This window comes from Cygnus atratus, chromosome 2 (genome assembly GCF_013377495.2).
Source record: "Cygnus atratus isolate AKBS03 ecotype Queensland, Australia chromosome 2, CAtr_DNAZoo_HiC_assembly, whole genome shotgun sequence".
Lineage (NCBI taxonomy): Eukaryota > Metazoa > Chordata > Aves > Anseriformes > Anatidae > Cygnus > Cygnus atratus.
The window spans coordinates 7441308-7453756 of NC_066363.1; the positions used below are offsets into that span (position 1 = coordinate 7441308).

General features: G+C 41.8%; 1 protein-coding gene across 8 annotated transcripts; it reads right to left on the reverse strand.

Moving 5' to 3' along the window:
- Positions 1 to 1166: 1166 nt before the first annotated feature.
- XRCC2 (X-ray repair cross complementing 2) lies at positions 1167 to 11999 on the reverse strand. Of its 8 annotated transcripts, XR_004779941.2 has the most exons (7): positions 11824 to 11947; positions 9800 to 9908; positions 8833 to 8941; positions 7664 to 7745; positions 7066 to 7180; positions 4102 to 4211; positions 2081 to 2228 (listed from the first exon to the last, which is right to left on the reverse strand). XR_004779941.2 is itself a non-coding variant. In XM_035554341.1 (3 exons), exons 1-3 carry the CDS (start codon positions 11860 to 11862, stop codon positions 1513 to 1515), a joined length of 837 nt encoding a protein of 278 aa, XP_035410234.1. In that variant the 5' UTR covers positions 11863 to 11999; the 3' UTR covers positions 1167 to 1512. The 8 variants fall into 8 exon arrangements, 2 of the variants coding, with proteins under 2 accessions (XP_035410234.1, XP_035410236.1); XR_004779940.2 differs by lacking the exon at positions 8833 to 8941; XR_004779938.2 differs by lacking the exon at positions 7066 to 7180.
- Positions 12000 to 12449: the final 450 nt, after the last annotated feature.

The following is a 12449-nucleotide window of genomic DNA, read 5'->3' on the forward strand; positions in this document are numbered from 1 at the left end:
CCTTTCCAAAAATCCAGCCAAATCATGCGGATGCCCAATTCCATGAACAAGAGGATGGACACACATTCCTAGCTCCATACCCAGAAGCCTGGGCACCCGAGCCCACTTGTGTACTGCCGGGAATTCAGGTATATTCAGCTTGGAAAGGCTGGGTTCAGAAGTCAGGAAATTAAAAGGTAAGGCATCTTCATCAAAAAGATACTGTACTGGGTACTTCTTCTTAAATATGCATTTTTATTAATAATCTGTTCAATCTAAACTATAAAACGTGTTGTGCAACATGACTGAACGAATATTGCTGTGAGAAATATTTTCCCCTTGTTTGAGTAATTTAAATTTGTAAGCTAATGTAAGTTTTTGTATTAAATAATGTACTGTGTGCAATTTTCTTTCTTGTAAAGCACTTTGAAGCTTTCAAAGGGCACTCTAGGTTAATAAATAATATGGTATCCTTTGCCAGAACTGTAGGGCATTTCCCATAAGTTCTGAATCTTCTCTGCCAGAATTGCAGCACGTAGCATGCCAAATCCTGCACACAAATGTTCTACATGTGGCAAATGCATATTGGTGAAGACCAGAGGCATGGCATTCCTGGATTTCTTAGGGAGAGCGGGGGAAGGGAAAGAAGTGGGAGGGAATAATGAAGGAGGGCAGGGAAGAAATTTATGTGTGTGCATACATCTTAAAAAAAAAAACCACACACAAACCAACACCACCCACAACAACCCATAGCCCATCCTTCACTATTTTCAAAGACTAAACAGCTTGCTGCATGTAGCGCAAACTCCCAAGTACCCAGAGCTGTTTTTCCTTCGTTTATGGCAACAGGGTTCCATTTTTGTGATAGCTTTAGGTTCTTCAAACCCAGACCCTTCTAAAGGTCAAAACACCTGCAATCCTTGCATCTCTGAGCATGTGATAAAATAAGCAGAGAGACTGTGAGGCTGGAGAACCATGGTCGGGACTACTGCTATTTAACAGGCTGTGAAAGCGAATCCTCGTCTTCAGGCAGAGTTGTGAATGCATTTCATATGCCCTAGGCTACTGGGAACGAACCAAGATCAGTATTTACAAAAAGTGAACACTTGGCCTTTTTGCAGTCTACCCCATGGAAAAGTAGGCTTCTACGTCTGTACCCTGGGAAAAGAGGAGTAAAAAGCAGTAAGACTCAGAAATGAAGTCAGTGCATTTGACTGCATATCACAAAGGTTACATTAATGAAGGATACTAGGAGTTTTAAATGACTTTGGTTATAATTTTCTTGATTTAATCGCTTCCTGCATTAAGCACAAACAAATAATTGCCAACATTCCTCACTGGTTGGGACTGAACGTAAACAGTAATTCAAAAACGTTAAGGTTTCCTGCCCTTCGCTAAATTTTAAGAAAATGATAACAAAAATCCTTAATCACCCAGCAACAAACAGCTCATTTAAAAGCTACTAAAAACTACTTAGAGCTTACCAGGCCTTAAGCACCAAGATTTGCTAGACATTTAAAAAACAAACTGAAATTAAAACTGAACACCGCATTCTGCAATACTAAATGAACGTTTTACAACATTGTTTTTTTTGAGGTGGCAAGAAACGACTGTAAAACCTTTGGTGTTGCCAGAATTAAATTGCTTGGAGAAAAATATCCTGTGGGTTACCATTTGTTGCCATGATTTACAGAGATAAGGCCTATAGTCCGTATCAAATTCATGCTGAAGTTTTAAAGGAAAAAAGCTTTCTGCAGAGCTTGTAGATTTCTGCATAATTGTCTGCGTTGTTGCAAACAGGGCTAAGTGGTGCTCCCTCACAAGCTTTTCAAGAAAGTTAGCACATTTCTTCAGATTCATCTCCTGCAAGTTAAGACTCTCCCCTCCGTTGCTTCTGTCTATCCAATAAAAAGCTGATATGCTATCTAAAATCAAAAGGCAGAGAGAGGGGTGAGTGCAAAACATGTTTTCTAGAGAGTAAAGAGTGAGAAGTAACTGGGTGCTGCTACTACAGTTCACAAGAAATAGCCTTCCCAGGCACTGCTTTATCATTTCCTCTGTGCTTTGCACCAATCTGTGCTCAAGAATGGTCACTAGACGAAGCATATCGAAATGGTAGTCTGTATCAATGAACATGACTTCTACTTCCAGTCCTCCTCCTGACTTTGGAATGATGCAGCGGGCTACCAGGTGGTAGAGCATTTCAGTTTTTCCTGTTCCTTCTGGACCGTGGAATTCAATGACATCTCCTGTTCAAAAACAAAGAAGCAAGCAGTCACGTGAGGCCATTTATAGCTCAGAGTCCAATTTCAGTGTTTACTGAACCAATATTCACTATTCCACTAATTGGAAAATGTGTTTTTGAAAGCTTTGAGAGCCATAAAAATTGTTTAAATCCTGGTTGGCATCTACCAAGAGGAATTCCGATTTTCAAGGCAGGCCTCTGAAGTGAGGAAAATCAACTGGCAGCAACGGTTGAAAAAAAGCCTGCCAATAGCATCTAGGACAATGATACCACTAAGAGGTTGGCAACTGGATTTCATTTATCAATACAGGTAGATGAAGGTTTGAAAAGGAAACTGCTACACAAAAAAGTGGCTAAGAAACCATCTATTTACGTTATGTACATAAAACGAGGGAAAAAAAAGTAGAGGACAAGCGAAAAAAAAAAAAAAGATGACATTAGAGGTTCAAATCACGTTGGCATAGCTATTTTTGCAGCACAGGCTGTCCTTCAACATTTCATGTCTGCAATGTGCTTGTTTGGTAGCTGCACACACCACAACATACCGATTCTTATTATGAGACCATAATAAGAAGCTGCTTCTTTGTCAGAAAGGGTCTCGCAGGTTGCTTAACTCCAGACAATGAGTGCTGTCTGAAGCAGAGGTCTCTGTTCATACATACACTCAGCCTAACTGCCTGACCTGTGTGTGTCAGTAATATGAATATCACGTGAATTTAACAAGTTAATTAAAAACGCATAACCCATGACTAGGAAACCAGTTCAAATGTGAATGCAAGGGACTCTAAAGCCTTTTCCAAAGGCCTCTTATGTCTTAAAATCAGAGCAAGAATCTAAAAAAAGGTTAATTTATTAGGTGTCCTTTCCAAACTTCTAATTTAGAAAACTGGATTATTTATGATATTCTGGATTTTAGGGTAAATATAAGCAGTAAGGAGAATCACACAACTATAGCCATAGGAAGGTCATGGACTTCTGTGGCCTTGAGAAGTGCCAATGGGCTAACAGCTTTCCATAGCACGATGCAAGAGTAGAGAATTAATTGCAACTTTACCCGAACGTGTTTGTGCCTGCCTGAGTTAACAGGGTAAACTCAACTCGCAGAGGATGCCCTTGTTTGCACATGCATATAATGTCAGCATGCAGCTTGGGATAAGGGGCAGAGCGTGGTGAGGAAGAATTAAGCTCTTCACCCATTGCAAGTGTTGAAAGGAATTTACACCTAATGTGACAATTCGCCCACTTCAGTGGCACTCGGACTGCCCGCCTCTCCATATTCAAGTTCCCTGCTCCTCCAAAACTGCAATGCCAGTTTCCTGAAATTCTGATACTTTGAAACTTATTTGAAAAGCTTGATTGCCTCCCAAACCTTCATTTATCTGTTCTGAATGGCTCTCCCCACTTTTGAGATGAAGGGTGACTACACGTCCTGTGACATAGATCTTCATTTTCTCTTTCTGTTGAGAAGTCGCGATATCCAGCTCCACCACTTGCAGCCAGCTGATGCTCTACTGCGTTACATCCATTGTGCTGGTGACATAACAAAACTGTGACAATAGGACACCAGCTCGGGAGAAATCCTTCCAAATATGCTGGGTAGGCCCTCCTATTTTAAGTCTACTGAAATATTTTAGAACAATTGTGTAAGGCACCTGTCATTAAAGAACAAACTGTATGTTCTGCCTGCCACAGGTTTCGGCACAAGGCTTCTGCCACCCTGAGTGGCATTGCTGAATCCAGATCAATGACTGGACTGGGCCACTCTACAATACAGATTGCTAGACCTACCATCACAGCAAAATACCTTGTTTAAAAAAAAACACAACAAAATATTTTTGTTGCCCTTTCAGAAGCGGCAGTGGGCAGATCTGACTTACTAGCTGGTATTATGCAAAAAAATGATTCTGTGAAGTGCTTGACTCTATCCATTTGAAGATGTTTTATCAGGAGCTCCGTATAACCTCCTATAGCACATTACGTAAGAGACCTGCAATGCACAGAACAACATTGGAGGGACCTTTATTGGCAGAACTAACACATTTATTTAAGTAAAAATTATAAGCTCAATGAAAAATCATTCTTAAGAGTTTTTGTGGTGGCTTATAAACGTTAACAGCACGACAGCTAAGCACTTGTCAAAGTTTGTTCCATATTGCCCCAAAAGATGGGTTGCAGTTTGACCGAAACACGGACATTATGCTGACGCTCCAAAAAGACTAACAGCTTGGACTGTAAGAAAACCTCAAGGGAGCAGGGGATTTCTGTGCCTTCACGATTATTAAGGAGACTGCCCACAAAAAGAACTGGGGCAAAACAGAAGCCATTTATAGCAACAACTGTAAATGCAGGGTTTCATTAAATTAGCAACCAGGCTGTAGCAGTAAGATAACGGGGGGAAATTCATCCTTCTGGATCAGGGTGGACAAACAGTGACACAGCAGAGGAGGAAGTGTGGCCAGCAGTGTTTTCAAAAAGCCACTGACACTATCTCTCACGTTAGGTCATGGAAGAAACTAAGTGATCAGTACCAGCATCATCCATTAATGTCAAAAGAGTTTGAGAGCAGGATTAGTAAAGAGATACTGTCAAGGGATGGAAACGGTCTGGGAGGCCGAGTAGGGATAGACACTTTAACGTGGAAGAAAGTTAATGGGAAATTTTTTATTAGAATTGGTGTTGCCCAACATTACTGGTTCATCTACCAGTAGATTAATCTTCCATTAGCTTGGCAAAAGGTGGAGAAGACAAACTAATTGGGTTAATAACTTAAGGCTGTGAAGGTTTTAACGTATCAAGTTAGATTATCAGAATGATTTCATAAGAAATTCAGCACTGACAAATTCAAAAAGTATGTTTTAAGGAGTAACCCAACACATCGCTTGGCTCGTAGCAGCTTGAACTAGAGACAAAGCAGAGCTGGCCTGCTACAGGCAGACTACAGAGCACAATGGTCCACTGCTATGCAATGTTGCATAAACTGCGATATTCATATAACACTAATATATTTTTAACTAAAACATTGTGCTCAGTTCTGGTCATCTTTTCCATGTTATTGTTTGAACTACATTAGTCTTAAAATTTTCCTGTAATCATTACATTAGTGAATGTTGGTAAAACTATCTTCTGACACTGGAGTTAGAAGCAGATGATTAGAATACTCAGCAATAGCTTTGCAGGTTTCATACCATAAAATACCTTTAAGTTACTGGGCTACTGACTTATAATACCATGCAGAAACTGTCACTAATATTTGCACCATCTGTAAGTGGGGTAGAAAGGCATAATATTTATTCTAAATCCATTTTGGGTGTCACACTACTGCTGAGCTTTATGTGGACACCCATACCTTCGTACCAGGGCCACAGGAGAAATATGCCTGGCAACAGTGGAAGCTTATTTAAAGCTCATGTCACTTTTCCTCCATTCCAGAAGAGCTCAAATGGTATGTAATTAATACTTATGTCTTCTTAAATATACAGTTCCATCACAATCAGAAGCACAGCACTACCTATATTAACTGTTCCTATTCTGTAGTATTCTGACATACATGTTACGAACACTTAATGATGTAACCTTTACATGGTTTATTGAAACTTTACATATACGTAGCTTTGTTACAAATACCATCGGGAAAAAGAAAAATGCAGGTCATCACGTTGCTTTAATCATACCATTTCTTTGTGGGCAATGTGTTCCAGTAGTCCCTAATGACCTACTAAATGTCAAGTTCATGACAAATGGAGAGGTAGATCTTCAACAGGGATTTAAGACTGAATAACGAGAACACACATCAAAATAACACATGGACTCACATAAATATATATACTGTGATATTAAAAGACAAAGCAAAAATAAAATAAAAGGTGAAGGCCATTTATACATATAAAGATCTCTGCTACCATTATGCAACTCCATTAGTGTCAGCCAAGAAGCATGACCAATACAGACAATAATTGATGCCATTTGTTAAAAGCAGAAGAAAAACAGAAGTGCTTCCCAAGCTCAATGTATGTGTTGGCACAGGGAGAAACCAGTGACGAAACTAGAAAGTTTCCAGCCATCTCAGAACTGAGGTTCTGGAAGAGTTGTTAGACAGACATGAACAACCTATGTAGCTTTAAAATCAAAGTTGATAATTTTGGGAATGGAATTATGTAACCCTGTTGACTGCAACACCAAGGGCAATTACTGAATCCCAGGAAGGCTTCTTGGAGGCTGTTCAATCGGAGCAGGCCTCGTTCAGTCTGAAACATTTGTTACTTGTATGTAAAGTACATAAAAATAGACTGAAATATCAGCATTTCCTATAGCTGCATTTCTTTTAAAATAAAAATATTTCTTCTTAAACAAAACAACAACAACAAAAAAATGCGTTACAACTCCAGGAGCCTTTTGAATCCTACACCATTTTCACTACTGGTTCTTAATTCTTCTTGTGGCAATTCAGAACTGAGAGCGTTTAAATAATCTTCCATACTCTGCTCCATTCGCAATGACTTACCAGGATTTCTCTGCCCTTTATCTTTGTTATATCACATTTGAAACTTCTAGGGGCAGGAATCATATATTGCTAAACCCTTAATGTACTCCCAAGTGCTGCAAAATAATACGTGAATGGTCTCACAGAGACTGCATTTGTAGACTAAGCATCATCTCTCATCCAATTATCTTGATTCTTTTTATTGCTTTTTCTGCCATTTCTTCTGAACCTTCTATAATTTGTGGGAATTCAAATTGCAGACAAGTATGCTGATAACCACTGCAGCCACATACTTTTCATATGAAGCCCATTCATTCATTCATATATATATATATATATATATATTCAACAACTGTGGTACCTCACAGCATGAGCCTTTCAGTTTGCCATTCATACGCCTTTTTCATTATGTATTTCTAGTTTTGTATAATCAGAGTAGTCTTTTCCATTGTAGAATCCATGAAATTTCACACAATCTGGAAAAACAGGCAGAATTCCTGGATAATCAAGAAATTACTAATTGTGTTAATTTCTATTTAGCTCAACAATTTCTTTCATTACAACATCCAATCTTGATTTTAAAACTTCTGGCTACAAGACTCTACCTTAAACTTGCACTGGTGTCAAAAAGACCACTGATTAAAATTAGACCACTGATTAAAATAAATAAAAAAAAAGGTAAGTGACAATGTAGAACAAATATCTGCAAAACTCTATGGTAACCAACATGCTTGGTATTTACTCACCTACACCTGTGCTTTAATACCCATAAACCATTTTAAAGTAGAATAATGCTCAGGAGGATGACTTTGCATTATTTCATTTTGTCTGGTTTGCCTAAAATCACATCAAGAGTTAAAATTCTGAATCCAGGGTAAAAAGATCTATTTGAATGCTTCTCTCTGAGAAAATTTTTACATTGACATTTTTGCATAAATAGGATAAAGATACGTTTTTACCATGAACGGGAGATCCTTCTTCAGCAAACAGACAAGGTTCAAGATTTTTCAGAGAACTTCTGCCCTCAAGGCGTGCAAGTAGCTTTTAACAAAAGATAGAAGAGACATGCTGTCAGCTCAAAATAATGGGTCTTGGGAATCACATTTAAAGGACTTCAAGAACCGGGAGTTTTCAATGACAGTCCTATCAAAAGATTGGTTTGATTTGAAAACATTTTTATAAATACATAAGCACCCCCACAGTCTTTGGGTACAGCAGCAGAAGTTTCCATCCTTACAAACAATTAACACACAGATTCAGTGGCGATAAGGAGTGGATATACACTGGGAGAAATATAGCTTAAAGAAAAAAAAAAACACAGAAAAAGCTGCTCAGGTAAACTAGCAAGAGGGATTGCCTCTGGTATAGAGCAGTGCTGCCATTCGACACAACAAAGGGATAGCAGAATATCTGTAATAACCCACACCTCCACAAGGCCACAAGGTTGAGAGGCAGAGCATTACCCCTCATGAGTCTCCTGAGTCAGCCTCTCTGCATATTTATAAGTAAAACCATGTACATTTCATTTGAAAAGTATGCAGGACTCTTATGGACCACCTAATTTGTATTATTTGCAGTTTTGGCACACAGTTAGCACTTCACCCTGTGCAAGAGCTGTTATTCCACACGTACATTAACACACATGGGAAAGGACACTACCAGGACGCTCACAGCATCTATCCTGGTGCTGAAAATTTTATTCTCCAAGACAACCAGCTGCCATTTAAAAAATTAAGCCAACTGAAAAAATCCTGTTTGCTTTTACTGCATCTTCCTTAAAGGCAGTCATGAAACAAGCAGTGGGCACAAACCTCTAAACATGCGCTGCCTTACCTTGCTTTCCTCCCTGCCATATTGATGAGCAGCATTTACTCTGAATTGTCTTAAAAGTTGTTTAAACAGTTGTGCATGTGTTTGCCTTTAATAGCAGAATAAAGCCCCATTAAATGGCCCTGAATTTACTTGAAGTGGTCATGATGGGAATTTAAGTGTGACATTTTCATTGACATTTTAACATTCCCTTCCATTAACAAAATGTCAATGTGTTTGCCTTTGTTTGCCTGTTCACACATTTCCAGTGGAGTTTTTTGACATGTTCACTGAAGGGCCATAAAACACTCGAACTGACCTCGCTCGGGATCTGCAGACCCTCCTGTTATGTTTCACACGTTTGTGCAGCGCACAAAGCAAACGTGGAGAACTCTGGAGTGGTTTGGGAACCAGTAGGCTTCCGTGACCTGACCAAAGTAAAAATCTGGATGGATTTATATCCACAAGAACACACGACCGTCTTTGAGGGCACATAAACTAGGAGCTTGCGACTACCAACCGCACTGCTGCAGACCCTACGCACGCAGCCCGGGGCTGCGGGGAGGAAAAGCTTCCCTTCCTGGAGAAAGGCCGGGAATCTCACCCCCCTCATCTGGTGCTGGAAGTCGAGAGAAACAGGAAAACCACCACAGGCTGCTGCTTTCTGATGCCCTTCGGTTCCCAGCGATAGGAAGGACCGCTGCGGTGCTCCGCGATGCCGGGTGCAACCAGCACTGCTGGGCTGGGACACGAGGCCCCACGGGATGGTCAAAACATGGTGATGCTGCCTCCTGCTCCCAATTTCATTCCTACATTAACAAATACATTCCCCACAGGTTTTTTTTTCCCCTTTCTTTTCTGGAAACTAAGAGCGCTTTCCTCTTAGACTATTACCTCTTTAAGATTACCACTCCAGCTTTGGAAACACACAATAGATTGATCTCTATCGTTTAAATATGAACCTGTGGTTGTTTAAATGATGAGTTTTTACATTCATTTTAAATAACTACAGGTGCTTACTCTGAGCAGTGCTCATGTAGGTAATTTATGATAATTTGCTGATGATAGTGCACCTGTGTTTTTATCAAACTTGTATTTACTTCCGAGTTCTGAAGCAGAATCTCCAAAGGCACTTGCCTCATTAGTGTCACGCTGTGAGCAATGGGGTTTCTGGCAGAAACAGTGAACAATTTTCCTTCAGATTTCACAAAGGTTTGTCCACACCACAGCAGAAGTGACGGCAGCGAAGCTGCACCGAGATGAGGCACCAGACAGGAATCCCTCACCTCTGCAGACAGTGAAGACAGTGACAATATGGGTTCTCCCAAATCAGCAGAAGCTGCCTTGGCTCAGCTCCAGGGAGGGCATTTCCACGTTGCCTTCTTACACTGTCTTCTATGTGGGAGGAGGGAAAAATCTATGGCAATTAAAGAGTAATCTCGATGGTGGGAGTCAGGTGTCTCATGCTGTGTTGTGGACATTGTACTGCTGGATAAAACACTGCAATGGAAAAAGCTAGGAAAAAAAGAAGCCTGCAATTTCAAATAATGTATTAGAGACATCTGATTCTGTAATTCAACTGTAGATGCTCATTTCTTCCTTTTTAATGCTTTCATCTTCTTTTGTACAAAACATAACCTTTTAGCAACATGCTAGTGGTAGGTCTTCGCTCATACGTGTCCTTGAGAAATGCAATTACACAAACAAGAAGCTGCGCACAGGTACACATGGCAGAATACAAGCTATCCAGCATGAGCTGGGCAACAGCTGGGTTAAATTTCATTAACGACAACAAGGCTGACGAGACTGAAGTATTTAAGTAATGTCTTTTATGGCTTATCAATTCCATCTTTTTAATAAAGAAATATGCATATGGGCTGTCCCATTGACTAATATATTGTAATGCTTATACTATATTGGATTCAGTGAAGTTATGCATAAATGTAAGAATACGCGTAGGTCTTGTCAGAGATATTACTTAATTAAAATGTTAAAGAAATTCAAATTAAATACTCTAGCTCTGCTAGAGGCCATAAGCTAACCTACAGGCTATTTATAAACACAAATACATCTCAAGTATGAGACAAAATTTAATTTTCAACCACTACAACCACTCTAACTGAGCTTTTGTAAACTTTGGGCATGAAGATGTATGCTAGCAATTTATCATTTATTTTCTTGTGAGATACCAAAGGTGTTTTCTGAGAAGTTCTAATTTGTTGCATTAATTACACTGAAGAATAAAATTATAAGACTGCGGTCTCAGCCTAACCCTCACTGAAGTCAGATATTATGTATCAGGCTATTTGAGGAAGTTTGCTTTAAATGAAGTTCTGTTTCAAGGGCTTTAAGCATTTTTCTTGACCATGTTCGTTACTCTTTCTCAACGCCTTGGTTGTCAGTTCTTCCCTTGTTCAGGTCTGCTCATCTGTTCCACCACTGGTTGTTCTGCCAGGTGAATTCCCAGCTGGTGCTGCTCATGTGGACAAATGCATTTACCCACTTGGACACAAGTGGAAGACATGTCCTTAATTTGTGTATATTTGCTGATACTGGGCAGCTGTGAGTGTTTTATGTGCCAAAAGGGCTTAAGAACTTGTGCCTTGAAAAAAAATAGAGAGCTTTAACAAGAAATAAATACTTACTATCATGCATGTTTCTATGCTTTTGTACTTAGCATATCATGATACAGTAACACACATCTCCACCTAATTAACGTGCTGATTGGAAGTCGAAGTAACAAGTAAACATTTAAGGGCAGGGAAAACTAACAAACCCCAAAACTCAACCCCCTTTTCTCTGAAGAACACGAAAGCAACTCCACTTTGCGCGCTGTATTGAAACCAAATCCTCCTCGTTTGTTTCCACAGCTCTTCCTCCTCGCCGCATCCACAGCTTGGGAGGTGGACAGCGAGGAAGACACTCGTGAAGGCGGCAGTGTCTGGGAGCCACCGTGACAGGAACTTCTCCTGGTGGAACAAACCCTCCCGCCGTGTCACCCCCTCTCCGGCTCCCTCACCCTGACGCGCTTCGCAGGGCGGCGGGGCGCGGCTCTGCGCCTTCCCCTCCCCTCACACACCGCCAAGCACGGGGGCAGGGCGGCCAGCCGGGGGTACCCTGCCCTGCCCCGCAACCCCCCCCAGGGAGCAGACGGTTCGTTTACACAACGCCCGGGCACAGCAAGGGGACGAACGACCAACAAAAGCCCTACGACCACCGCACCGCCTGCCCTCCCGCCCTGAGGGAAATGGCGGCGGGCGGCGGCCCGGGGCGGGGGGCCCTGAAGGGGGGGGGGAGGGGGGGGGCTCACCTGAGTGCCCGACTCCGCCCTCCGCAGCGCGTCACCCATGGCGCGGCTGGGGGAGGGGGCGCCGCTCCCCGCTCCGGCCCCAGCGGCGGCGGCCACTGCGCAGGCGCGTTGGAACCGCCCGCCTGTCCCCTCCCGGCGCACGCGTGGCTCAGCGCCCAGCGTGGGCTGTGAGGCGCTGCTCTGGTGGTCCCCGGTTCGAGTCCCGCCTCGGCGCTTTGTGGCGCCTTATGGCATTCCCGAGGGACTGATCACTGCAGGGAGGCCGAATTTTATTTTGTTATTATTATTATTATTATTTTTTTTTTTAAGAGCATTTCTTTTTATATGTTCTTGGTGTGGGTTTTGCTTTTATTTTTGCTCCTGGTCATTATTGGTGGCCCTGAACCACCACCTTGCCCCTATGGGGAGCAACATCAGGCATGGCGCAGGTCAGCATCCTGTGGGGTGCGAGACTGCGTTGTGCCCTGCGGGCGCTGAGGGCATCACCCCTGTCAGCCTTGTGGCCAGGGAAGTCCTGCTTCCTTGGTTTTGCATGGCGAAATGTGAGCAATGTTTCCCATCCACGGAAATGGCCGTCTTGGGGCTGAAGTGACTCAAAGGAAACCCATCCGCATGGCCACCATTAA